Source organism: Ovis aries, chromosome X (assembly GCF_016772045.2).
Source record: "Ovis aries strain OAR_USU_Benz2616 breed Rambouillet chromosome X, ARS-UI_Ramb_v3.0, whole genome shotgun sequence".
In the NCBI taxonomy this organism is placed as follows: domain Eukaryota; kingdom Metazoa; phylum Chordata; class Mammalia; order Artiodactyla; family Bovidae; genus Ovis; species Ovis aries.
The window spans coordinates 17,203,887-17,229,780 of NC_056080.1; the positions used below are offsets into that span (position 1 = coordinate 17,203,887).

Below are 25,894 nucleotides of genomic sequence, written 5' to 3' on the forward strand. Positions count from 1 at the left end.
ATCAAATCAATAAAACTGGAAATGAAAATGGAGAAATCACAACAGACAACACAGAAATACAAAAGATCATGAGACTACTATGAGCAATTATACACCAATAAAATGGACAACTTGGAAGAAATGGACAAATTCTTAGAAAAGTATAACCTTCCAAAAGTGAACCAGGAAGAAATAGGAAATTTTTAAAGACCCATCACAAGCACAGAAATCAAAATTGTAATCAAAAATCTTCCAACAAACAAAAGCCCAGGACCAGATGGCTTCATAGGTGAATGCTACCAAAAATTTAGAGAAGAGCTAACACCTATCGTAGTCAAACTCTTCCAGAAAATTGCAGAGGAAGGTAAACTGCCAAACTCATTCCATGAGGCCACCATCACTCTAATACCAAAACCAGACAAAGATGCCACAAAAAAGAAAACTACAGGCCAATATCACTGATGAAATAGATGTAAAAATCCTCAACAAAATCCTAGAGAACAGAATCCAACAATGTATTAAAAAGATCATACATCATGACCAAGTGGGGCTTTATCCCAGGGATGCAAGGATTCTTCAATATTCACAAAATTAATGTGACACACCATATTAACAAATTGAAAGATTAAAAACCATATGATTATCTCAATAGATGCAGAGAAAGCCTTTGGCAAAATTCAATACCCATTTATGATAAAAACTCTCCAGAAAGAAAGCATAGAAGGAACATACCTCAACATAATAAAAGCCATATTCCACAAACCCACAGCAAACACTATCCTCAATGACGAAAAATTGAAAGCATTTCTTCTAAAATCAGGAACAAGACAAGGATGCCCACTCTCACCACTACTATTCAACATAGTTTTTGAAGACCTAGCCACAGCAATCAGAGAAGAAAAAGAAATAAAAAGGAATCCAGATTGGAAAAGAAGTAAAACTCTCCCTGTTTGCAGATGACATGATCCTCTACATAGAAAACCCTAAAAACACCACCAGAAAATTACTAGAGCTAATCAATGAATATAGTAAAGTTGTAGGATATAAAATCAATCCATAGAAATCCTTTGCCTTCCCATACACTAACAATGAGAAAACAGAAAGACACATTAAGGAAATAATCCCATTCACCATTGCAACAAAAAGAATAAAATACTTAGGAGTAAATTTATCTGAAGAAACAAAAGACCTTCCCTCATAGCTCAGTTGGTAAAGAATCCACCTGCAATGCAGGAGATCCCGGTTTGATTCCTAGCTTGGGAAGATCCACTGGAGAAGGGAAAAGGCTACCCACTCCAGTATTCTGGCCTGAGTCAGACACAACTGAGCAACTTTCACTTTCACTTTTCACATATAGAAAACTATAAAACACTGATGACAGAAATCAAAGATGACACAAATGGATGGAGAAATATACCATGTTTGTGTATTGGAAGAATATAGTGAAAATGAGTATACTACCCAAAGCAATCTATAGATTCAACACAAGCCCTATCAAACTACCAATGGTATTTTTCACAGAACTAGAAAAAATAATTTCACAATTTGTATGGAAACACAAAAGCCTCAAATAGCCAAACCAATCTTAAGAAAGAAGAATGGAACTGGAGGAATCAACCCGCCTGACTTCAGACTATACTACAAAGCTACAGTCATCCAGACAGTATGGTACTGGCACACAGACAGACATATAGATCAATGGCACAAAATAGAAAGCCCAGAGATAAATCCACACAACTATGGATACCTTATCTTTGACAAAGGAGGCAAAAATATACAATAGAGAAAAGACAATCTCTTTAACAAGAGGTGCTGGGAAAAACTGGTCAACCACCTGTAAAAGAATGAAACTAGAACACTTTCTAACACCAAAAATAAACTCAAAATAGATTAAAGATCTAAACATAAGACCAGAAACTATAAAACTCCGAGAGGAAAACATAGGCAGAACACCCTGACATAAATCACAGCAAGATCCTCTATGACTCATCTTCCAGAGTAATGGAAATAAAAACAAAAATAAACAAATGGGACCTAATTGAACTTAAAAGCTTTGCACAATGAAGGGAACTATAGCAAGGTGAAAAGGCAGCCTTCAGAATGGGCGAAAATAATAGGGAACAAAGCAACTGACAAAGAATTAATCTCCAAAATACACAAGCAGCTCATGCAGCTCAATTCCAGAAAAATAAACAACCCAATCAAAAAATGGGCCAAAGAACTAAACAGTCATTTCTCCATACAGATGGCAAACAAACACATGAAAAGATTCTCAACATCACTCATTATCAGAGAAATGCAAATCAAAACCACAATGAGGTACCATCTCATCCTGGTCAGAATGGCTGCCATGAAAAAGTCTACAAACAATACATGCTGGAGAGAGTGTGGAGAAAAGGGAACCCTCTTACACTGATGGTGGGAATGCAAACTAGGTCAGCCACTATGGAGGTCAGTGTGGAGATTCCTTAAAAAAATTGGAAACAGAACTGCCATAAGACCCAGCAATCCCACTTCTGGGCATACACACCAAGGAAATCAGAACTGAAAGAGACATGTGTACCCCAATGTTCATTGCAGCACTGTTTATAATAGCCAGGACATGGAAGCAACCTAGATGTCCATCAGCAGATGAGTGGATCAGGAAGTTGTGGTACATATACACAATGGAATATTACTCAGCTATAAAAAAGAACACATTTGAGTCAGTTCTAATGAGGTGGATGAAACTGGAGCCTATTATACAGAGTGAAGTAAGCCAGAAAGAGAAACACCAATACAGTATATTAACACATATATATGGAATTTAGAAAGATGGTAATGATGACCCTACATGCAAGACAGTAAAAAGAGACACAGATGTAAAGAACAGACTTTTTGAGTATGTGGGAGAAGGCGAGGGTGGGATGATTTGAGAGAATAACACTGAAACATCTATATTACCATATGTAAAATAGATGACCAGTTCAAGTTCGATGCGTGAAGCAGGGCACTCAAAACCGGTGCTCTGGGACAACCCAGAGGGATGGGGTGGGGAGGGAGGTGGGAAGGGGGTTCAGAATGGTGAGACACATGTGCACCCATGGCTGATTCATGTTGATGTATGGCACAAACCACAATATTGTAAAGTTATTAGCCTCCAATTAAAATAATAAATAAATAAATACATTCAAATGTCCCAAAGACTTCAACACAGATGTGACATCAAACTCCTAGAAGAGAACATAGGCAAAACATTCACTGACATAAATTGTTGCAATGTTTTCTTAGGTCACTCTCCCAAGGTAACAGAAATAAAAGTAAAAGTAAACAGAACCATATCAAACTTAAAAGCTTTTGCATAGTAAAGGGAAACATAAACAAAAGACAACCAATGCAATGGGAGACAATACTTGCAAATGATGCAATCAACAAGGGTTTAATTTCTAAAATATACAAACAGCTCATACAACTCAATAACAAAAAACTAAACACAATTAAAAAAAATGGGCAGAAGACCTAAATAAACATTTCTCCAAAGAAGACATACAGATGATCAATAGGCACATGAAAAGATACTCAACATTGCTACTTATTAGAGAAATGCAAAATTAAAACTATGATGAGGTATCGCCTCACACCAATCAGAATGGCTATCACTAAAATGTCTACAAACAACAAATGCTGGAGAGGATGTGGAGAAATGGGAACCATCCTGCACTGTTGGTAGAATGTGGACTGGTGCAGTCACTACAGCAAACAGTATGGAGACTACTTAAAAAGTAGAAATACAGTTACCAAATGATCCAGCAATCCCATTCCTGAGCATATATCCAGAGAATACTATAGTTTGAAAAGGTACATGCACCCTAATGTTCACAGCAACATTATTTACAATAGCTAAGATGTGAACTCAACCTCAACGTCCACCATTAGATGAATGGATAAAGATGTGGTATACACATGCACACACTACATAAACACACAGTGGAATACTACTCAGCCATTAAAAAAGAATGAAATAATGCCCTCTGCAGCAACATGGATGCAACTAGTGATTATCATACTAAGTGAAGTAAGTCAAAGATAAATACCATATATCACTTATATGTGGAATCTGAAACATGATACAAATGAACTTATTTACAAAACAGAAATAGACTCTCAGACATAGAAAACTAATTTATGGTTACCAAAAGGGAAAGAAAATTAAGATGGATAAATTAGGAATTTGGGATTAGCAGATACAAACTGGTATATATAAAATAGATAAACGACAAGGTCCTGCTGTGTAGCACAGGAAACTATATGCAGCATCCTGTAATAGGCCATAATGGAAAAGTATATAATAATCACTTTGCTTATACCAGAAACACAACATTGTAAATCAAGTACACTTCAGTAAATAAATAAAAATCTAAAATATTAGAAAAAATAATGTCAAAACTAAGTGTTGACAGGGGATAGAGCCACTTGAATCCTCAGACATTGTTGGTGGGAGTGCAAAACAGTGCTGCCAGTCTAGCTATGTGATCTTGGGCAAATTACTTAACTTCTGTGATCTCTGGTTCCCTTTTGTATAAAAAGGAAGGTTCAAAGCAGATTGGAGAGCATGGGTTCGTGTCCCCTAAAGCCCTATACTTATTCCTGTTCTAACGGAAACACTGTAGCCTCTGCCTGTCCAGTACCTGTTCCTCCTTTTTCTGGTAATGGCCTATAATTTTCCCTGCTGTGACTGTGTGGTTCGGGGGCGGTGTGCGTGCGTGTGTGTGGTGTGTGTGTGCGCATGCGTGTGTGCGTGTGTGTGTGTGTGGTGTGTGTGTGTGCGCGTGCTGATTCCATTATTGCCTGCCCCCTGGCCATGACCCCAGCTGCAGGGAAGGACATGTGACCCAGCCTGGCCAATCTAGGCACAATTCAGGGATGTGCACATGACCCAGGCTGGACCAACTGAGAGCCATTCTCAGTCAGGACTCTCTCAGGGGCCATTATAGAAAAAGCTCTTTCTGCAGATGGCACCAATCTGAAAGGATAAATCTGCAGCTGCCAAGGGACCACCTCTGCCACCACTTAGGAGACCCTGCCAGAGAATAAAGGCCACTCTGAGTGAAACGGGGGTCAAGTAATGCAAAGAGATATACTTGATCATTTGAGCTCCTGAATCCAGCCATGCCTGAATCTAGAACAGTCCCTTGGACTTTTCAGTTATTTGAGCAATCAATTCTCTTTCATGCTTAAAGGTCATTTAAGGTGGGTGTGTCACTTACATCTGAAAGAATCCTGACAGATACGACCATGAATTTTTATTAAATGGCCATGGTGAACTAGATACTGTAAAAAAAAAAAAAAAAAAAAAACTTGATGCCATTAAAGAAATCTAAGATTGAGGCAATATTAAGGCAAAATACACAAGACACAAGCTAGATGGTAGCATCGAACTACTTAATTTAACATGTTCAATTTCTAGCTGGAGGGCACAGAGATGAATGCACAGAGAGGATGGACTCCTTCTTTCAACCCCTCCATCCTAAAACAAAATCGGAGTAGCTCCTTACTGATCTCTCTGCCTCTAGTACTGGTTCCTTCCAACCCATCCTCCATAAAGGGAGGTCACAGAAAGACCTAGAATCTCAAGACTTCATTGCTCTGCTCAGAATTCTCCAACCCACAGGACAAAACACCCAGATATAAATCCATGCACCTATGGTTAATTAATATATGACAAAGGAGGCAAGACTACACAGTGTTCAACAAATGGTGCTGGGAAAACTGGATAGCTACATATAAAAAAGAATGAAATCAGATCATTCTTTAACACCACACACAAAAATAAGCTCAGAATGGATTAAACACCTAAATGTGCAATCAGACACATTAAAACTCCTAAAGGAAAACATGGGCAGAACACTCTGACATAAATCATATCAGTACCTTTTTTCAAGTCATCTCCTAGAATAATGGAAATAAAAAACGGGACCTACCTAAACTCAAGCTTTTGCACAGCAAAGGAAACAATAAACAACATGAAAAGACCACTCATAGATTGGAAGAAAGTATTTGCAAATGATGTGACCAAAAAGGGATTAGTCTCCAAAATTTGCAAACAGCTCATGACACTTAATAGCATCAAAACAAACAACCCAATCAGAAAAACAGGCAGAAGACCTAAACAGACATTTATCCAAAGAGGATATACAAATGGCCAAGAGGCACATGAAAAGATGCTCAACATCGCTAATTATTAGAGAAATGCAAATCAAAACTACAATGAGATTATCAGCTCACACCAGCCAGAATGGCTACCATCAAAAAATCCACAAATAATAAATGCTGGAGAGGATGTGGAGAACAGAGAACCCTCCCACACTATTGGTGGGAATTTAAATTGGCACAGCCACTTATGAAGAACACTATGAATAGAGCTACCATTGACCCTGCAATCCCACTCCTGAGCTTGTATCCAGAGAAAAACATGATCCAAAAGGATACATGTACTCCAGTGTTCATTGCAGCACTGTTTACAGTAGCCAAAACATGAAAGCAACCTAAATGTCCATCAACTGGATGGATAAGAAGATGTGGTACATATACACAATGGAATATTACTCAGCCATTAAAAAGAACGAAATAATGCCATTTGCAGCAACATGGATGGACCTAGAGAGTGTCACACTGACGGAAGTTAAGTCAGAGAAGGACATCCTTTATATGTGGAATCTAAAAAGAAAGGATATAAAAGAATTTACTTACAAAATAGAAAGACTCACAGACTCTGAGAATGAACTTACGGTTGCCTGTGCTAATGTGCTAAGTCGCTTCAGCTGTGTCTGACTTTGTGACCCCATGGACTGTAGCCCTCCAGGCTCCTCTGTCCATGGGATTCTCCAGGCAAGAATACTGGAGTGGGTTGCCATGCCCTTCTCCAGAGGATCTTCCTGACCCAGGAATCGAACCCAAGTTTCCTGTGGCTCCTACATTGAAGGCAGATTCTTTACCACTGCTATATTATAATGGACAACAACAAGGACCTACTGTATAGCACATGAAACTCTGCTCAATGTTATGTGGCAGTCTGGATGGGAAGGGAGTTTCAGAGAGAATGGATACATGTATATATATGGCTGAGTCCCTTCACTGTTTACCTGAAACTCTCACAACATTGTTAGCTGGCTTATACTCCAATACAAAATAAAAAGTCAAAAAAAAGAACCCGCACAAGAATTCTCCAACCCAATGATAAAATCAAAGTCCCTCAGGCAGCCATACAAGGCTCTTCCTCTCACATAGCCTCACTACCCATACTGCCCCCCAGAAAACCTGAATTAATATTTCCTGCACGTGCTCTGCGCTCACACTTCTGGGCCTGTGCACACACTCTTCTTTCCACCTGTAATGCCCTCTAGCAAACACCTCTCCTTCATATACTCCCTTCTCCATGAAGCCTTCCTGAAGCTCCCTTTCCTATGCTCCAAGGGACAGAGGTCAGAGGCCTCCAAGCTAACTCCTACCCTTGGTCCTCTTTCCTTTGGATTAAGAATTGCTATGTTCATGCCACCACCTTGCTCAGTTCCAAGGGAGGAATACATTGTTTAACAATTCAAACAAAATACTTAAAAGAAGCCAGGATAAATGTTGAAAACACATGATTACTTGTTCCTCCCACCCTTCCCCATCGCCCCTATGCTAGTAAGGCAAAACAGAATGTGAGAATTTCTATTACAAAACTGGTTAAATTCACTTAGTGTATGGGAATTTGGTTCTAGCAACTGCTGCTTGAAATGTTAAAGGGGATGGGGAAGAGCAATGCCTTGGGCTTGAGAGTTTTAAGTAGGAATTATAATAGCATTTGTTCTAAAATGATCGCATCTATAACTGAGACTACTGGTTATGTGAGTAACCTTTATTTTTTCCTTTAGTTTAAAAGGTAGATTTTGCATAATTTGGTATGTAAACCTCAGGCTTTCAGAGAATAATGTTGACAGCTTAAGCTCTGACATGCAGCAGGCCCATGTTTTACCTAGGGAGGTCACAGGTGGGCAATTCTCACTTTCAAATCATGTCTTTTTCTAAATTGCTGATGAAATTTCCCCTCTGGGTTTACAAATAATGCACAAGCTGCAAGCTGTCCTGGGCTGGTGCATTTTTATCATCTCGTACGACTGAATGATGGCTTATAGGCAAACAAGCTGGGTTGGAAGGCAAGGGTTACAGGAATCCACTTCCTTCTAGCTTCATTCCAGAATCCAATACTCATCTTCAAACTTGCAAAATTCACAGAAACCATTCTGGGCCCCTTAGCTACAATCAAATGTGTAAATTACTTTACCACTCTTTAAGGAGATTTTAATTATTTGCCTCTCTCGCCAATTCCTTAGCCTGAGGTGTTAGTCCTTAGCCTGATGTTGTGGAAACTTACAGAACAGATCCAAATTCAAGGGCTGTGAGAATCCTCCTAGCTACACCTAAATCAGAGGTGTCAAAGGATGATTGGGTGCCACACTAGCACCCTTTCACCTGAACAGGAAAACTGCAAATGTCCCTATTTGCTATTTTCAATAAGACTTTATTCTATTAGGCTCAGGCTACCCTGGTGGCTCAGTGGTAAAGAATCCTCCTGCCAATACAAGAGACATGGGTTCCAGTCCTGGGTCTGGAAGATCCCCTAGAGAAGGGAATGACAACCCACTCCAGGATTCTTGCCTGGAGAATCCAATGGACAGAGGAGCCTGGTGGGCTACGGTCCATGGGGTCACAAAGAATCAGACATGACTGAGGAACTAAACAATAAAACGGGTTGAGAGCATGGTGGCACCACACACGTTCCTCTGCCTCTGGGCTCTCCAGCATGTCGGTCAGGAGACCACAGATGGGCTTTGTTAGGGCACAAAGCTAGAGGTCCTCGAGACTTCTGGAATTTTTTTTCCTAGAACTTTTTTGTGAACATTCTTCCCAGAAGATATTCAGATGGGTCTGCATTCTGATTAAGGGGTCTAGGAATTCTTTGGAACTGGGCTCTACTCAGAGACAGTATGGTACTTTAGATCACTTTTAACATGTAAGATCAGTATACACTCTCAGGCAGGATCCTCTATTCCCAGAATTCAGATGGGGATCATTAAAAGGCATGTCTTCTGAATTAATAGCTTCTAATCTCTATTAGCAGGAATGCAATGTAGAATTCTGAAGACATATGGCTCACATGCAACTCATTATTATGTGTCTTCACAAGTATTTGCAAACTAGTACAGCCACTAAGAACTGGACACATGTCAATGTTCATCACTGTTTATAATATGGGGTATACTCAGCCTTCATTTTGAATCAGTTCTGATGATCAATACAGTGGAATTTAGGAAGATGGCAATGACCTGTATAGACACCACTCTTTGAATGCATGATCAGATTGAACAGTTATGTCTGACCAAGGATCCTAGTTCAATGCTACGATTATGTTCTCCAGAGTAGAATGCAACGTAATGTATGTCTTAAGATGTGACTGAGTCATGGGGCTGTCAGCTCAAAAGACGCTTGCTCCTTGGAAGAAAAGCTATGACAAACCTAGACAGCATATTAAAAAGCAGACAGATTACTTTGCTGACAAAGGTCCGTATAGTCAATGCTACGATTTTTCCAGTAGTCATGTATGGATGTGACAGTTGGACCATAAAGAAGGCTAAGTAATGAAGAATTGATGCTTTTGAACTGTGGTGTTGGAGAAGACTCTTGAGAGTCTCTTGGACTGCGAGGAGATCCAACCAGTCCATCCTGAAGGAAATCAACCCTGAATATTCACTGGAAGGACTGATGCTGCAGTTTCAATATTTTGGTCACCTGATGCAAAGAGCTGACTCATTAGAAAAGACCCTGATGCTGGGAAAGATTGAAGGCAGGAGGAGAAGGGGATGACAGAGGACGAGATGGCTGGATGGCATCACTGACTCAATGGACATGAGTTGCAGCAAGCTCCGAGAGATGGTGAGGAACAGGGAGGCCTGGCATGGTGCACTATATGGGGTTGCAAAGAGTCGGATATGACTGAGCACCTGACAAACAACTCCCTTGGCTGAACTCTTCAACTGTAAAATCAGACTGGGTGATCTCAGTAGATGATCTTTTGGATCCCTGCAAAACTGGAAACATGGTCCTTTGAAAATGAACGTTCAAGGATTTTCACTGAAGTACTCAAATGTTTTTCATCTGTCAATAAAATATGTAAAGGCTGTCCTGAAAAGAGCACACCAAAAGTCCTCCTCCTGGCTGCCCCTAAACAGAACTGAAGTGGGAGATGGCAGAAGACAGGGCCTGGGATAATACCAGGAAGGGGAAAATGTTATCTATCAAGTGCTCCTTTCTCAAACTGACACACAGACCAGATAACCATCAGTCTGACTATGGATTAAAAGTGTCATTTCTGCCCCTTTTCAACTCAGTGCTGCCCAGAATGCTTGTGCGTGCCCTGGTCCACCACTATTCTCATTCCCATCGTGACTATTAAATAAATTCCTCCTAGAGTAAACAAAACTAAGAACAACAGATGATAGGCTGCAGCAACTCTGGATGGTAGAGATCTGATTAATAACAACAGCAGTAGTTATTTATTAACTGCACATACTACTGCCCATACTACAGCACACAGACTACATGGTAAGCATTTTATTTCATTCATTCATTCATTCATTCAGTCAAATGTTTTTAAAATCTCTACAAACCACCAGGTACTAAGGGCCAAGGGGCTTCCCTGGAGGCTCACTGGTAAAGAATTCACCTGCCAGTGCAAGAGACACAGGTTCCATCTCTGGGTCGGGAAGATCCCCTGGAGGAGGACATGGCAACCCATACCAGTATTCTCGTGTGAAAAATTCCACTTACAGAGGAACCTGGAGGGCAGTCAGATACGACTGAGCACACACGCACATGCTAAGTGCTAAGAATAAAATGGTAATTAAAAAGAAATCCTTGGTTCTGTGCAGTGGACTTTATAGTCTAGTGGGAATTCATTCATTTTAAGTCACACAAGCAAATGTAAAATTCCAACTCAGTCAAGTGCAGCAAAGGGGATGTGTGTCATGCTGTGAAGGTGTCATGGAGGGAGGGCTTCCCCCGAGGAGCCGAGGTAGAAGGGAGGTTAAGATGTTACCCAGAGTGAGGGTCAGCAGGAGGGCACACCTGCTTTGAAGATGACCACTTTGGCTGCAGTCTGGAGAAAAACTTGGAGGGGACTGAGAGTGGCTGCAGAGAGAAGACAGGTGGGGAAGCTAGTATAGGGATAGAATGCGGCAAGGCTGGTGGCTTAACGTGGAGGGTGGTGATGCTAGAGCGGAGCAGAAGCAGCTGATGGAGTCGAGAGAGAATCAGCTGAGCTTGGTGATGAAGTAGATACAGGCCGGAAAGGGAAAAAGAAGGGGTCAAAAAGACTCCTGGGTGGCTGACTCAAGGCTCCACATGAGAGGTGGTATCCAGATATATAGGGAAAGATCAAGAGTTTGCTGTTGGGCATAAGACATGGGGGGTGGTTTTCTTTCATTTCTCCCCTCCTGGTATGGCTCTTGATAAAGAAGCCAAATTTTTAAGTCAGCTGAGCCAGCTGTTAACCCTTTACCAGCACACCTCTGGTGGTGAGAGAAGCTGGAGAGCTAGGCTACAGCTAGACTGCAACGTTTGGAAGAACACTACATTGTATTCTAGGAGTTATGAAAGCCATGGGAAGGATGTAGGCAGGAGAGTAGCGCAATCTGGTGCCTGATATAAGGATGCTTACTCCTGGGGACGAGGGCCAAGAGCAGAAGCAAGGAGCAATTGGGAGGCTAGAGGGGCAGTCCAGGTAGCAGATGATGGTGGCCTGGACTAGGGTAGGGGCAGTGGACAGGCACAGAAGTGGATGGAGCTGAGACAAATTTTGGTGATCCAACTCATCAGTACATTCTCTCACTTTTTGGTGGGGCAAGAGGGAACAGAAAGAATCCAAGTTGACTCTTAGGCTATTCCTGCTGCTGCTAAGGCACTTCAGTCGTGTCCGACTCTGTGTGACCCCACAGACAGCAGCCCATCAGGTTCTGCCATCCCTGGGATTCTCCAGGCAAGAATACTGGAGTGGGTTGCCATTTGCTTCTCCAATCCATGAAAGTGAAAAGTGAAAGTGAAGTAGCTTAGTCGTGTCCAACTCTTTGCGACCCCATGAATCGCAGCACGCCAGGCCTCCCTGTCCATCACCAACTCCCGGAGTTCACTCAGACTCACGTCCATCGAGTCAGTGGTGCCATCCAGCCATCTCATCCTCTGTCGTCCCTTTCTCCTCCTGCCCCCAATCCCTCCCAGCATCAGACTATGTTTATTAATATAGCCTTAATTTTTACAATATAATAAGATCTCAAACACATAGGAAAGCAGTGTAATCAATACCCACCACTCAGACCCAACAAAGGAAAGCATTCCACCATAATACCAGATTCCTTTCTTTTTAAAAAATAAAATGTTACAGATAAAGTTGAAGCCTTTTTTTCTTTTAATGTGGTATCACATTAATAGATTTTCTTAAGCTTCCTTGTATTACTGAGATAATCTTTACTTGCTTATGATCTATTTTTAATACATTGTTGGCGTCACTGTATTATTACCTTATACTTTACATCAATATTCATTAGTGAATTTCCTCCATTAATAATATTTCATAAATATTATGTCTTATTTGACTACGGTATCTTGGGATATTGGCCACATAAAAGGAGTTGGCAGTTATTCCTCTTTATCTTTTATCTCAAAGAGTTCATTTCAGATAGGGGTTATTTGCTAATCTCTTGCTCCTCTCTCACTACACTGTACTCACCACACAAAAACCCCATCTCTGGCTAAATGTAACTCTGCCTGCCACTTATGTTTCTTATGGAAGTGCTCAAATTTTCTATGTCCTAATTATTTCTCTGCTTTATCTATAAAGCAGTATCTGAGAGAAAGGAATTTAAAAATTCCCACTATGTTTATGGATTTGTTAGCAGTTAGGTCAAGTTTTGTTTTATATATTTTGAAACTATTGATATGTTGTTAATATTCTGTGTGTTTAAAATTGCTTTCTTGGTGAACTATCCATTTATCATCTAGTAATACAACACTTCTGAATTCCTAATAGAATTATTTTAAATTTCAAAGTCTCTGCCTGTTAGTATAAAATTACACAAATTTGTTTTTGGTTAGCATTTGTATAGTATATCCTGCCTCATTAATTATATATTCAACCTTTAAGTATCCTCCGTTTTAGGTTTGTCTCAAATCACATATATTTACAACTTTTTAAAAATTAATTTCTATTATATGGCTAATTAAAAATTAACATTTATTGAGATTACTATTATAGACTTATTTTCATCTTCCTATTTCGTCCTTTGTGCTTTTTAAAACATTCCCTCACTCCCCAAGAACCCCTCACTGGAGAAGGGAAAGGCTACCCACTCCAGTATTCTGGCCTGGAGAATTCCATGGACTACAGTTGGACACACAGAGTCGGACACAACTGAACAACTTTCATTCACTCACTCCCCAAGCACCCTTCTCCTTCCTTCTCCTGGAGTGATCAAATTTTCTTTATTCTCCTATTATTTTTAATTTTTTTCAGGTTTTCTTTTTAATTTATTTATTTTAATGGGAGTCTAATTACTTTACAATATTGTAGTGGTTTTGCCAAACATCGACATGAATCAGCTACAGGCGTACATGTGTTCCCCACCCTGACCCTCCCTCCCACCTCCCTCCCCATCCCATCCCCCGCGGTCATCCCAGTGCACCAGCCCTGAGCACCCTGTCTCATGCATCGAACCTGGACTGGCAATCTGCTTCACATATGATAATATACACATTTCAATGCTACCCTCTCAAATCACCCCACCCTTGCCTTCTTTCACAGAGTCCAAAAGACTGTTCTATACATCTGTGTCTCTTTTGCTATCTTGCACACAGGGTTATCGTTACCATCTTTCTAAATTCCATATATATGCATTAGTATACTGTATTGGTGTTTTTCTGACTTACTTGACTCTATATAATAGCCTCCAGTTTCATCCACCTCATTAGATCTGATTCAAATGCATTCTTTTTAATAATAGCTGAGTAATACTCCATTGTGTATATGTACCACAGCTTTCTTATCATCTGCCACTGGACATCTAGGTTGCTTCCATGTCTTTGCTATTATAAACTGCTGTGATGAACATTGGGGTACATGTGTCTCTTTCAATTCTGGTTTCCTTGATGTGTATGCCCAGTAGTGGGATTGCTGGGTTGTATGGCAGTTCTATTCCCAGGTTTTAAGGAATCTCCACACTGTTCTCCATAGTGGCTGTACTAGTTTGCATTTGCACCAACAGTGTAAGAGGGTTCCCTTTTCTCCACACCCTCTCCAGCATTTATTGTTTGCAGACTTGTTGATAGCAGCCATTCTGACTGGCATGAGATGGTACCTCATTGTGGTTTCGATTTGCATTTCTCTGATAATGAGTGATATTGAACATCTTTTCCTGTGTTTGTTAGCCATCTGTATGGCTTCTTTGGAGAAATGTCTGTTTAGTTCTTTGACCCATTTTTTGATTGGGTTATTTTTCTGGAATTGAGCTGCATGAGCTGCTTGTGTATTTTGGAGATTAATTCTTTGTCAGTTGCTTCATTGGCTATTATTTTCGCCCATTCTGAAGGCTGTCTTTTCACCTTACAGTCTCCTTCATTGTGCAAAAGCTTTTAAGTTTAATTAGGTCCCATTTGTTTATTTTTGCTTTTATTTTCATTACTCTGGGAGGTGGGTCATAGAGGATGCTGCTGTGATTTATGTCAGAGAGTGTTTTGCCTATGTTTTCCTCTCGGAGTTTTATAGTTTCTGGTCTTACATTTAGATCTTTAGTCCATTTTGAGTTTATTTTTGTGTATGGTGTTAGAAAGTGTTCTAGTTTCATTCTTTTACAGGTGGTTGATCAGTTTTCCCAGCACCACTTGTTAAAGAGACTGTATTTTCTCCATTGTATATTCTTGCCTCCTTTGTCAAAGATAAGGTGTTCATAGGTGTGTGGATTTATCCCTGGGCTATTTTGTTCCATTGATCTATATTTCTGTCTTTGTGCCAGTACCACACTGTCTTGATGACTGTAGCTTTGTAGTATAGTCTGAAGTCAGGCAGGTTGATTCCTCCAGTTTCATTCTTCTTTCTCAAGATTGCTTTGGCTATTTGAGGTTTTCTGTATTTCCATACATACTGTGAAATTATTTGTTCTAGTTCTCTGAAAAATACCATTGGTAGCTTGATAGTCTCCCATTAAACTTATGTTTTCCACTTAATTTTAATGTTAAGACTTAAACATAACCTCTTGACTCAAAATATATAAAACTTCTACCTTCCTTTTAACATAAGGGCCGTAGAATGCTTTAACCCCAGTTTCCTCCCGTTCTTCTGCCATGTTATTTCCCAGTATTTAATTATACCTTTCAACCTTCCCTCAAATTAGTCTTTATTATGATTACAATTTGTTCCATACTCCATGTTTTAGTTATCCTATTCTCATTTTAAATTCTATTATGACTAGAAAGCAACACTTACTGTCCTGATCTCGTCTGCTTTTCATACAAAATTATCTGCAGTTACAGTGAACAGTGCCTTGATCATTCTTTTTCTTTTTTTTAATATCTACTTATTTATTTGGCTGTTCTCAATCTTAGTTGTGGCATGTGGGATCTAGTTCCCCAATCAGGGATCAAAATCGGACCCCCTGCATTGGGAACGTGGACTTTTAGCCACTGGACCACCAGGGAAGTCTCTTTTTCTTTCCTAACCATAGTCTTTTATCACCACTCTGTATTTAACACTTTTATGAATGAGCCTTCAAATAGAGCTGATAATTGAAAAAATATACAAAGTTAGTATTTCTTCTCAGGGTCAAAATAAATCTAGGAATTTTTAAAGATTTTTTAAGTCAACAAATACTTAAAAGATACTTTGAATACTTTGGAGATAACTTCTTCAGTTCAGTTGCTCAGTCATGTCCAACTCTTTGTGACCCCATGGACTGCAGCATGCCAGGCCTCCCTGTCCATCACCAACTCCTGGAGCTTACTCAAAACTCATGTCCATAGAGTTGGCAATGCCATCCAACCATCTCATCCTTTGTCATCCCCTTCTCCTCCTGTCTTCAATCTTTTCCAGCATCGGGGTCTTTTCAAATGAGTCAGTTCTTTGCATCAGGTGGCCAAAGTACTGGAGTTTCAGCTTCAGCATCAGTCCTTCCAATGAATATTCAGGACTGATTTCCTTTAGGATGGACTGGTTTGATCTCCTTGCATCCAAGGGACTTCAAGGAGTATCTAAGCAGGTACTCCTTAAACTTTATGTTAATACTTTCAGTACATTCAAAACCAGTCGTGCAAAAGGACCCTTTTATAAATACAGCTCTTTCCTTCTTTGCCTTAAATATTCAAATAAAGTTTCGCAGTAAGTACATCTGACAAATGACTAGAGGAAAATATTCTTTCACAGACACAGGAAAAGGAAATTAGTTGATATGCCAGATGATATAAACAAAGTATTATCTCAAACTAAAGAATAATTATAGGTTCAATATATTTAATGTTAAGTGATTTCTAATAAGTGAAATCAAAGTAAACTGATCTCAATTTAAAAAGCTCAACATCACTAATCAGAGAAGTGCAAATCAAAGCCACAATGAGATACAACCTCACACCTGTCAGAATGGCTAACATAAAAATGAACACAAATACCAAATGTTGGCAAGGATGTGGAGAAAAGAGAACCTTTGTACACTGTTGGTGAAAATGTAAATTGGTGCAGCCACTGTGGAAAACAGTATGGAGGTTCCCTTAAAAAACGAGAAATAGAACTACCATATGATCCAGCAAGTCCACTTCTGGGTATATATCCAAAGAAAAGAAAAACAGTTAATTTAAAAAGATACATGCACTCCAATGTTCATAGCAGGATTATTTACAATAGACAAGGTACCTAAGCAACCTAAGTACTCAGCAACTGGTGGATGAATAAAGAAGATGTGGTGTATACATACAATGGAAAACTACTTGACCATAAAAAAGAATGAATTCTGCCATTTGCAACAATGTGGATGGACCTAGAGGGTATTAGGCTTAGTGAAATAAGTCAGAAAGAGAAAGACAAATACTGTATTTTATCATTTATATGTGGAATCTAAAAAATAAGGCAAACAGATGAATAAAACAAAACAGAAACAGACTCAGATATAGAGAATAAATTAGTGATTATTAGTGGGGAGAGGGAAGGGGAGGGGCAAGATAGGGGTAGGGAATTAAGAGGTAAAAACTACTTTGTATGAGACAAACTACAAGGATATATTGTACAGCACGGGGAAATATAGCCCTTATTTTATAACTTTAAATGATTATACAGAGTGAAGTAAGCCAGAAAGAAAAACACCAATACAGTATACTAACACATATATATGGAATTTAGGAAGATGGCAATGACGACCCTGTATGCAAGACAGGGAAAGAGACACAGATGTGTATAACGGACTTTTGGACTCAGAGGGAGAGGGAGAGGGTGGGATGATTTGGGAGAATGACATTCTAACATGTATACTATCATGTAAGAATCGAATCACCAGTCTATGTCTGACGCAGGATGCAGCATGCTTGGGGCTGGTGCATGGGGATGACCCAGAGAGATGTTATGGGGAGGGAGGTGGGAGGGGGGTTCATGTTTGGGAACGAATGTAAGAATTAAAGATTTTAAAATTTAAAAAATAAAAAACTAAAATTAAAAAAAAAGAAAACAATAAAAATATTGCATCATGAAGTTACACACCTGAAAGTAATACTGTAATCAACTATATTTTAAAAAAAACACATCAGAAACAGACGCCAGCCTTGTATCAGCTGACAGTGAAAACTGCCTCATAAACATCTGCACCTTTCTGTAGAAGACAGCATAAACCTATCCAGCATAAACTTTAGAAACCACTCGTTTACAGTCCAGCTCATTCTTTTTTTTTTTTTTTTTTACTGTGGTAAAAACGTGCCTAACATAGGGCTTCTCTGGTGGTAAAGAATTCACTTGCAAATACAAGACACATGAGTTCAATCCCTGATCCAGGAAGCTCCTACACGCGACTAAGCCCATGTGCCGCAACTATTGAGCCTGTGCTCTAGAGCCCATGAGCCCCAACTACTGAGCCCGCATGCCCTAGAGCCTGTGCTCCCCAACAAGAGAAGCCACCGAAATGAGAAGCCTGTGCACCACAACTAGAGAGTAGCACCAGCTCTCCACAACCAGAGAAGAGCCCGTGCAGCAATGAAGACCTAGCATGCCAAAAATAATTTTTAAAATATGCATAACATAAAATTGCTCTTTCATGTTCACTGACTGGATAGGCGACCTAAGATCACTCAGAAATGATGAGGAGGCCCTAAATGGGTTAGCACTCTACAGCTGTTAAGACTAGCTGTTGGGGTGGGATGGCTTCGAGGTTGGGGGAGGTGGCAAGGACTGTGGCTCCACACGTGCAAAAGAAGTTCCAACAGGAGTTCCAACAGAACTATACTTGGAGTGTTCTGGTTAATCAGGAAAGCTCGACTGTGCAGTCACGAGAAAAACAGGGCAAACATGAGTCTTCTCACCAACTACCCCCAAAATAAATACAACTAAAGGCTCAGACAACTGTTTTTTAATCATTAAAATGTTGGAGAGGAAAGTTCAATGCTACAGATTTGCTTTACTGGGGAGACAGTTCTTTTGCTCCTGAGGGAAGGTAAGCCTGGATCAATAGCTGGGTCATTAGGAAGGCCCAGAGCCTGCAGAAGGTATTTCATCACCAAGGACATAAAGGTACTTTTCATGTGCCTGGAGCACTGCTTCATGCCAAGGAACAAAACTGATGAGGTCTCTGTGCTTAAGGATCTCACAGAATCCAAGGGGAGACATAATTATGTTCAAAGACCAGAAAGCAATTAGTAGCTATATCAGGGCCCCCAGGAAAGGGAGCATCCTGGACCAGCGTGGTGAGGCGAGGACTTGTGGCCTGTATCAAAATTAGGGCCTCTTGGGTGGTGCAGTGGTAAAGAATCCTCCTACCAATACAGGAAACTTGGGTTTGATCCCTGGTCTGGAAGATCCCCTGGAGAAAAAGGCAACTCATTCCAGTATTCTTGCCTGGAGAATAACATGAGACAGAGGGAGCCTGACAGGCTATATAGCCCCTGGGGTCACAGAGAGTCTGACATGACTCAGGGACTAACAACAACGTATCAAAATTATACCACCACCAACAGCGCTGTTTACTAATGCCTAGTAGGTGGGGAGCACCCCACTCCAGTACTCTTGCCTGGAAAATCCCATGGAAGGAGGAGCCTGGTAGGCTGCAGTCCATGGGGTCGCGAAGAGTCGGACATGACTGAGCGACTTCACTTCACTTTCACTTTTCACTTTCATGCATTGGAGGAAATGGCAACCCACTCCAGTGTTCTTGCCTGGAGAATCCCAGGGACGAGGGAGCCTGGTGGGCTGCCGTCTGTGGGGCCGCACAGAGTTGGACATGATTGAAGCGACTTAGCAGCAGTAGGTGGGGAGAGCAGGTGACATACTGAGCACTAATCACAGGTGTTAATTATCCTCATTTTAGAGGTAAGGGCCTGGACTCAGGTGGGAAATGGTTACACCTATAGTTGAAGGAGCTAGAGATTAAACCCAGGTGTGACATAATCACCAAGATTGATCAGTTCTCCTTAAAGCTCCTTCACAGTAGTGAATGGCAAGGATTTTCAACTTGGATTTTTAAACCACTGTGCATAAGTAATTATAATCTACTTCAAAGAGGAAGGCAAAAAAAAAAAAAGTCACCCCCATTTGCTGGCCTACTTCTTCAGTTCTCAACCTGAACATCATCTCTTACAGTACTCTTTCATGCTCCTCAAATGGGGCAAAGTCAAAGTGAAGTTGCTCAGTCGAGTCCGACTCTTTGCGACCCCATGGACTGCAGCCTACCAGGCTCCTCAGTCCATAGAATTTTCCAGGCAAGAGTACTGGAGTGGGTTGCCATTTCCTTCTCCAGGCAATCTTCCCGACCCAGGGATCGAACCCGGGTCTCCCACATTGCAGGCAGATGCTTTACCATCTGAGCCACCAGGGAAGCTCACCTCAAATGGGGCAAGGCTCCCAAAATAAGAATCACAGTCCTTCATGTGCAATTTCAAAAGCCAATATGCTCTAAAAACTTGAAGTGTTTTCATAAGTTTTCAGCAAGCTCATTTGATGGCAAAATGCTGACCTGAATTGGTGTGAAACTGCTTTCCATATTTACTTTTCCTACTCAGTGATAATCTCCATATTCTGATCTGGAAAACAATAATGTGTTTGATTAAGGGTGCTGCCTAGATTTCATGGCAGTTACTAGGGAATATTCAATATATGTTTACCACCCCAAATCCAAACATTTCTGACTTGCAAACCGCATCTGATGTCAAGAGTTTCAAACAAGGGACTGTAGACCTATCCCCTACACATGAATCTCACTGCACTACAAGTATCTACTCTTCTTTGTAGGCCCAGCACCAGAGTGCCTTGCACATAATAGGTACACAACAAATATTTCCCGAATGAAGAAACAAGCCTGTGAAATGGGCTATAGGGAAAAGGGTCAGTGCCTTGGGAGTGACCAGGCCTCTATCATGGAATGCCACTTCCTTCTCTGACATGGAGGTCCTATAAATAGTTGCTGTTGATTGAAGGCAAGCAACACAGCTGCTGTCTTCAGGAAGAATAAAAATAGTCCAGGGGTCTTACATGTTGGGCCACACATAACTTCAGCTGAGTAATACAAAACAGGAGATATTCAGACGTCAGACCACATGAGAAGCTTCACAGATCTCCTCCAGCTTGAGCGAACACCTGCGTTTGGGTCTAACCCTACTACCTGCAGTTACCTTTTTGGCCTACAGATTTCTCATCAGTAAAATGAGGGCATACTATCATGTAAGAATCGAATCGCCAGTCTATGTCCGACGCAGGATACAGCATGCTTGGGGCTGGTGCACGGTGATGACCCAGAGACATGTTATGGGGAGGGAGGTGGGAAGGGGGTTCAAGTTTGGGAACGCATGTACACCCGTGGTGGATTCATGTCAATGTATGGCAAAACCAATACAGTATTGTAAAGTAAAATAAAGTAAAAGAAAAATTAAAAAATAAAATAAAATGAGGGCAACAGAGTAAGCCCTAAGGCCCTCGCAGGTGGGTCTCTAACAAGATGATTCAAGGGCGGAATAGCAGCCATCGCCACACAACTGGGAGTGGGATACACACCCCAGAATCTCTCTCCTCCCGTCTACTGTCGTCACAGTCCAGAGCTCACCATCCTCATTCAGTGTGCTGTCCAATCTACACACACCTCCTTCCATCCGAAAGAAGCTGAGTCCATGGAAAAAGACGCATTTTGTACCCAGGGCATCGAAAGGGCTCCTATCTTCGATCCCAAACAGTAGTCAAAGAATCCCGTGAAGTGTAGTCCGAAAGCCCTTCGGTCCCCTGACTCGGAAAGTGGACGAGGTGGGAATGGGGGTGAGGAGTAACCACTGGCTAGCAAAACTGGATTTAAAGAAAAAAAAAAAAAACCCTCATAACTGCAAAGTCTAAGGACACGAGAGGGGACTGAGTAGGAGAATAAGTGCCTCGAGAGGGCAGTTCGGCGTGGTTCTTCCTTACCTGGTAACAGAGGATTGTTTGCTGCACCAGCCGCGCGTATCCGTCTAAACGGACCCCGGAATTGCTCCTGCTCCTCATCTCCGCGTTGCGTCCGACCCGTTGCAAGGAGGCGGGTCCCTCGGGCTGCGGCCGCCGAGCGGGCCTGGTTCCCAGACGCAGCCTCGGTCAGTTCTCGGGATGGAGCCCGGTGGTAAGAGGTAGGGACTTTAAAAACGACAGAACCAAAGTATGACTGGAAAGCCAGCCAGCTAGTTTTCTTTCAGTAGAAAGGCGCGAAGGCGGAGATAGGGGCTGGCACTACGGCGACCCCGCCTCGACCAGGCCCGACGCGCTCCCGACGCTTGCGGGTCCCTGGCAACCCCGCGGGAGAAGTAGGGAACTGGGTTCCGGGCGTGGGGCAGGAACGGTCTGCAGGCGGTCGCGAGGCGGCCTCGAGGCCGGCCACGAACTCTATCCTTCCCGCCCGCCGCAGCCCACTCACAGTCCCGCCCCTGGCCGCGCCCCCGCCGCGGAACCGAACCCCCCGAGTCCCGGCCCGCGGGGGAAGGAAAACGAAGTGGCCCGCGAGAGTAGCGGGGAACTTGGCTCCGGGCGGGAACCAGTTTGCCTCTCTGAGCCCCTTACCTCGCCGCCAGCAGCCGGGGGTGTTGAAACAGGCCCTTCCGTCGCGGGCATCTGGAGGTCCCGGACCCGCCCCCTGGACCCGCCCCAGGCCCGCCTCCCGCTACGCCCCCGCGAGGAGCGCAACCCGCGGAGCCGGGCCGGAGGCGCAGAACACCTCTAAAACGCTAGGACGGTGGCCCGCCCTGCCCTGAGATGAGCTCACAATCGCATCCCTGGCCCCGCCCCCTAACACCGCCTCCAGATCCGCCCGCGCTGCGGAGCAGCAAGCTGAGCGTTGGGGAGATAAAGAACTGGCTGCGGGCGGGCGACGAGGCTTCTCAAGCGGCCATAGGGAAGGCTCCTGGTGGGGAGAAATAGGCCCGCCCACCGCTGCTGCCTGGGCACCCCTCCGCAGGCCAGAAGAACAGCTCTGCCCTGGCGCGTCTCTGCCCACGAGCGGAAGCAGACTAGTGGGACCCAGAGGGGAGAGGGAAGGGACAGACAGGGGCAAGGTAGGGTACCCCAGCTGCTCACCGCGCCTGCAGCCTCAACACTAGACACCTGTGAGAAGCTCACCTGGCCTGAACTGCGGGCCACCTCAGGCCTACAACTTGAAACTTGGCATTCGTTTTTCGTGGCTGATAATTACCCACTGTTTCTACCATCTTCGGCCCACTATTCATTTTCTACCAAAATCTGGTCCCATAATCTGACAGTTCAGCTCCTAAATTCCTTTGCTACTCTCCATGCATTTACTGTATGCTTGGTGGACAGGGAGGCCTGGCGTGCTGCAGTCCATGGGGTCGTAGAGAGTCGGACACGACTGAGCGACTGGACTGAACTGACCCAGTAGACCACCTCTTCGCCTTTCTGAAGCCTCGTTTTTTTAAGTGCCCGCTCAGTTCTTATTAGTCATCCCCATACTCTTAATTCCCATGTTTTTTTTAGCAAGAGTTTAGGTCTTGGAATCTGTTCAAATTGAGTTCAAATTCCAGTTCTTCCATTTACAAGTGGTGTGAACTTTGGCATATTTTACCTGTTTGAAATTCAATGTTCTCATCTTTAAACGGGAATAATGATAGCACCTACCGCCTAGGGTGGCTTTGAACAAGAGGATGAATATAAAGCACTTAGTGCCATACTGGCTCATAGAAAAGTACTTCATAAATCCTAGTTTAATCATCATTTGACAACAATGTATTGCCTTGTATTGTTTCCATGTGAGGCATGTTTTTCTAACTGGATGGTAGTTACTCATTGAAACAGCCTTGGTATCTCCCACTGTGCCTGGTACAGTGTTGAGCATGTAGTTATAGCTCAATTAGAATTGAATGAATGAATGAATGAAAGAAAATCAGCCATATTCAGCTGGGTCCCCTATGTATCATCCTTAACCAAGTTCATTTTCTAAATTCCGTAACAAACTGCGTCTGAGCAACTGAACTGAAACTTGCCTCACTCAGCTAAAGCACCAAAGCAAGTAGCTCACTTTTTTCTTACTTGTTATTCAGTCACTCAGTCATGTCCAACTTTTTGTGACCCCATGGACTGCAGCATGCCAGGCCTCCCTGTCCTTCACCATCTCCCAGAGCTTGCTCAAACTCATGTCCATTGAGTTGGTAATGCCATCCAACTATCTCAACTTCTGTCATCCCCTTCTCCTCCTGCCTTCAGTCTTTCCCAGCATCAGGGTCTTTTCTAATGAGTCAGCTCTTCACATAAGGTGGCCAAAGTATTAGAGCTTCAGCATCAGTCCTTCCAATGAATATTCAGGATTAATTTCCTTTAGGATTGACTGGTTTAATCTCGCTCTCCAAGGGATTCTCAAGGGTCTTCTCCAACGCCACTCAGCCTTCTTTGTGATCCAACTCACATCCATACATGACAACTGGAAAAACCATAGCCTTGACTAGATGGACTTTGTCAGCAAAGTGTATCTCTGCTTTTTAATATGCTGTCTAGGTTTGTCATTGCTTTTCGTCCAAGGAGCAAGCATCTTTTAATTTCATGGCTTCGGTCACCATCTGCAGTGATTTTGGAGCCCAAGAAAATAAAGTGTGTCACTGTTTCCATTGTTTCCCCATCTATTTGCCATGAAGTGATGGGACCGGATGCCATGATCTTAGTTTTGTTTTTTTTTTTTTATCTTAGTTTTTTGAATGTTGAGTTTTCTTACTATTGGCTCTTAAATAATGCAGCAATCCATGTGATGTGCCTCCATGAAGAATTTGCTATGGTCAACAACAAGGGGTAAATAAAACTAGACATTAAATTATCACCATGAAATCTCTTGGCATGTATGTCCCCTTACAAAACTCTTATGTATACTGTATCTAAAAGTTGGAATCATTACTGCCTTTGTTCACATTGAGTTCTTCTTTAAGAGTCCATTTTGCCGCCACAGGGGACTATAACTGATGACCTTTATATATTACCTGTACATTTCCATTCAGTACAAAAACATTTTCAGTTTCTTGATCTCATTCTCTGTAAAATCTGCTACATACATACACCTCTTTTGGTGTATAGCCAGCCTGCATTCTTAGGCTTTGGTCTATGCTTTAATGTGGCTTTCCTGGTGGCTCAGTGGTAAAGAATCCACCTGCAATGCAGGAGATGCGGGTTTGATCCCCAGGGATGGAAATGGCAACCTACTCCAGTATTCTTGCCTGGGAAATTCCATGCAAAAAAGAGCCTGGTGGGCTACAGTCCATGGGGTCACAAAGAGCTGGACATGACTGAGCCCACACGCAGCAGCAGCAGCATGCTTTAATGTATATTATCACATAAGCTGTATTTTTCAATAAGCTTGAAATTCAGGGATAAAACCCAAAAGAAGGAAGGCAACTACTCTTAAGCTTTTAAATTTCCAAGCAAATTTCAGTGATTCTTTTTGGACTAGAAGCTGTGCTATATAAAAACTAGACTCATATCTTAGTATTCTATGTTCCTGAGATATGAAACCTCCATATGTTGGTCCTTCTATTCACGAAGGCTTTCTCTGGTTGAGTCCCACTAGAAACTTGTTTCCAAGTCATTTCTCAAATGTTCGCTAAGAATCAGATATGGAATGTGATGGGGTATGTTGTTCTTTCTGAAGCTGATTCATGGTCTTTACAAAGATGAAAACCCAAAACTGGACCCTGGGGTAGCACCATGTATAATTTCTCTGGCCCCAACCAGAGGGTCTGCCCATTGTCCTACCACAGGGGGCTGCTGCCAAGGAAGTTTCCAGAAAGCCACAAGTCAGTGTCCACGGCAGAAACCAACAAATGTTTCTCCTGGAGGGTTTAGGTCTTTGACTCTAAAGAAAAGCACTCCATCTTAGACACTGAGGAGAAGGTCCATTCTGAATTAATTTGCTGAAAATAGCCAATTTGCCAACTTTAGTGATTTCTATGACAGTGTAATTTTAATGGCTGGAGACCATTTTGTTTTTTTATCATAATATTTAAAAGAATGCTGAATGTGTCTCTACTCTAGGTTCCTGCAGCTACTTTGAGAGGTAAAGAGAGAAACACCAGGGAGTATGAGATTCCTTCACAGTGGGGTATATATTTATAAATATACTTAAAAGAATATACTCTGGAAATAAAGTATTCAATGTTTATCTGCCCC

General features: G+C 42.0%; 1 protein-coding gene across 3 annotated transcripts in view; it reads right to left on the reverse strand.

The window, feature by feature from the left end:
• PHKA2 (phosphorylase kinase regulatory subunit alpha 2) overlaps nucleotides 1–22,499 on the reverse strand; it is a 93,075-nt gene extending 70,576 nt beyond the window's left edge. For all 3 annotated transcript variants that reach the window (XM_012106338.5, XM_012106337.5, XM_004021948.6), the window contains exons 1-2: nucleotides 22,298–22,499; nucleotides 21,674–21,877 (exon numbers count right to left, since the gene is read on the reverse strand). In XM_012106338.5, the coding sequence (XP_011961728.1) occupies nucleotides 21,674–21,751 (78 nt within the window). In that variant the 5' untranslated portion in view covers nucleotides 21,752–21,877; nucleotides 22,298–22,499. The remainder of the gene's footprint in view (nucleotides 1–21,673; nucleotides 21,878–22,297) is intronic.
• Between the last annotated feature and the right edge of the window lie 3,395 nt (nucleotides 22,500–25,894).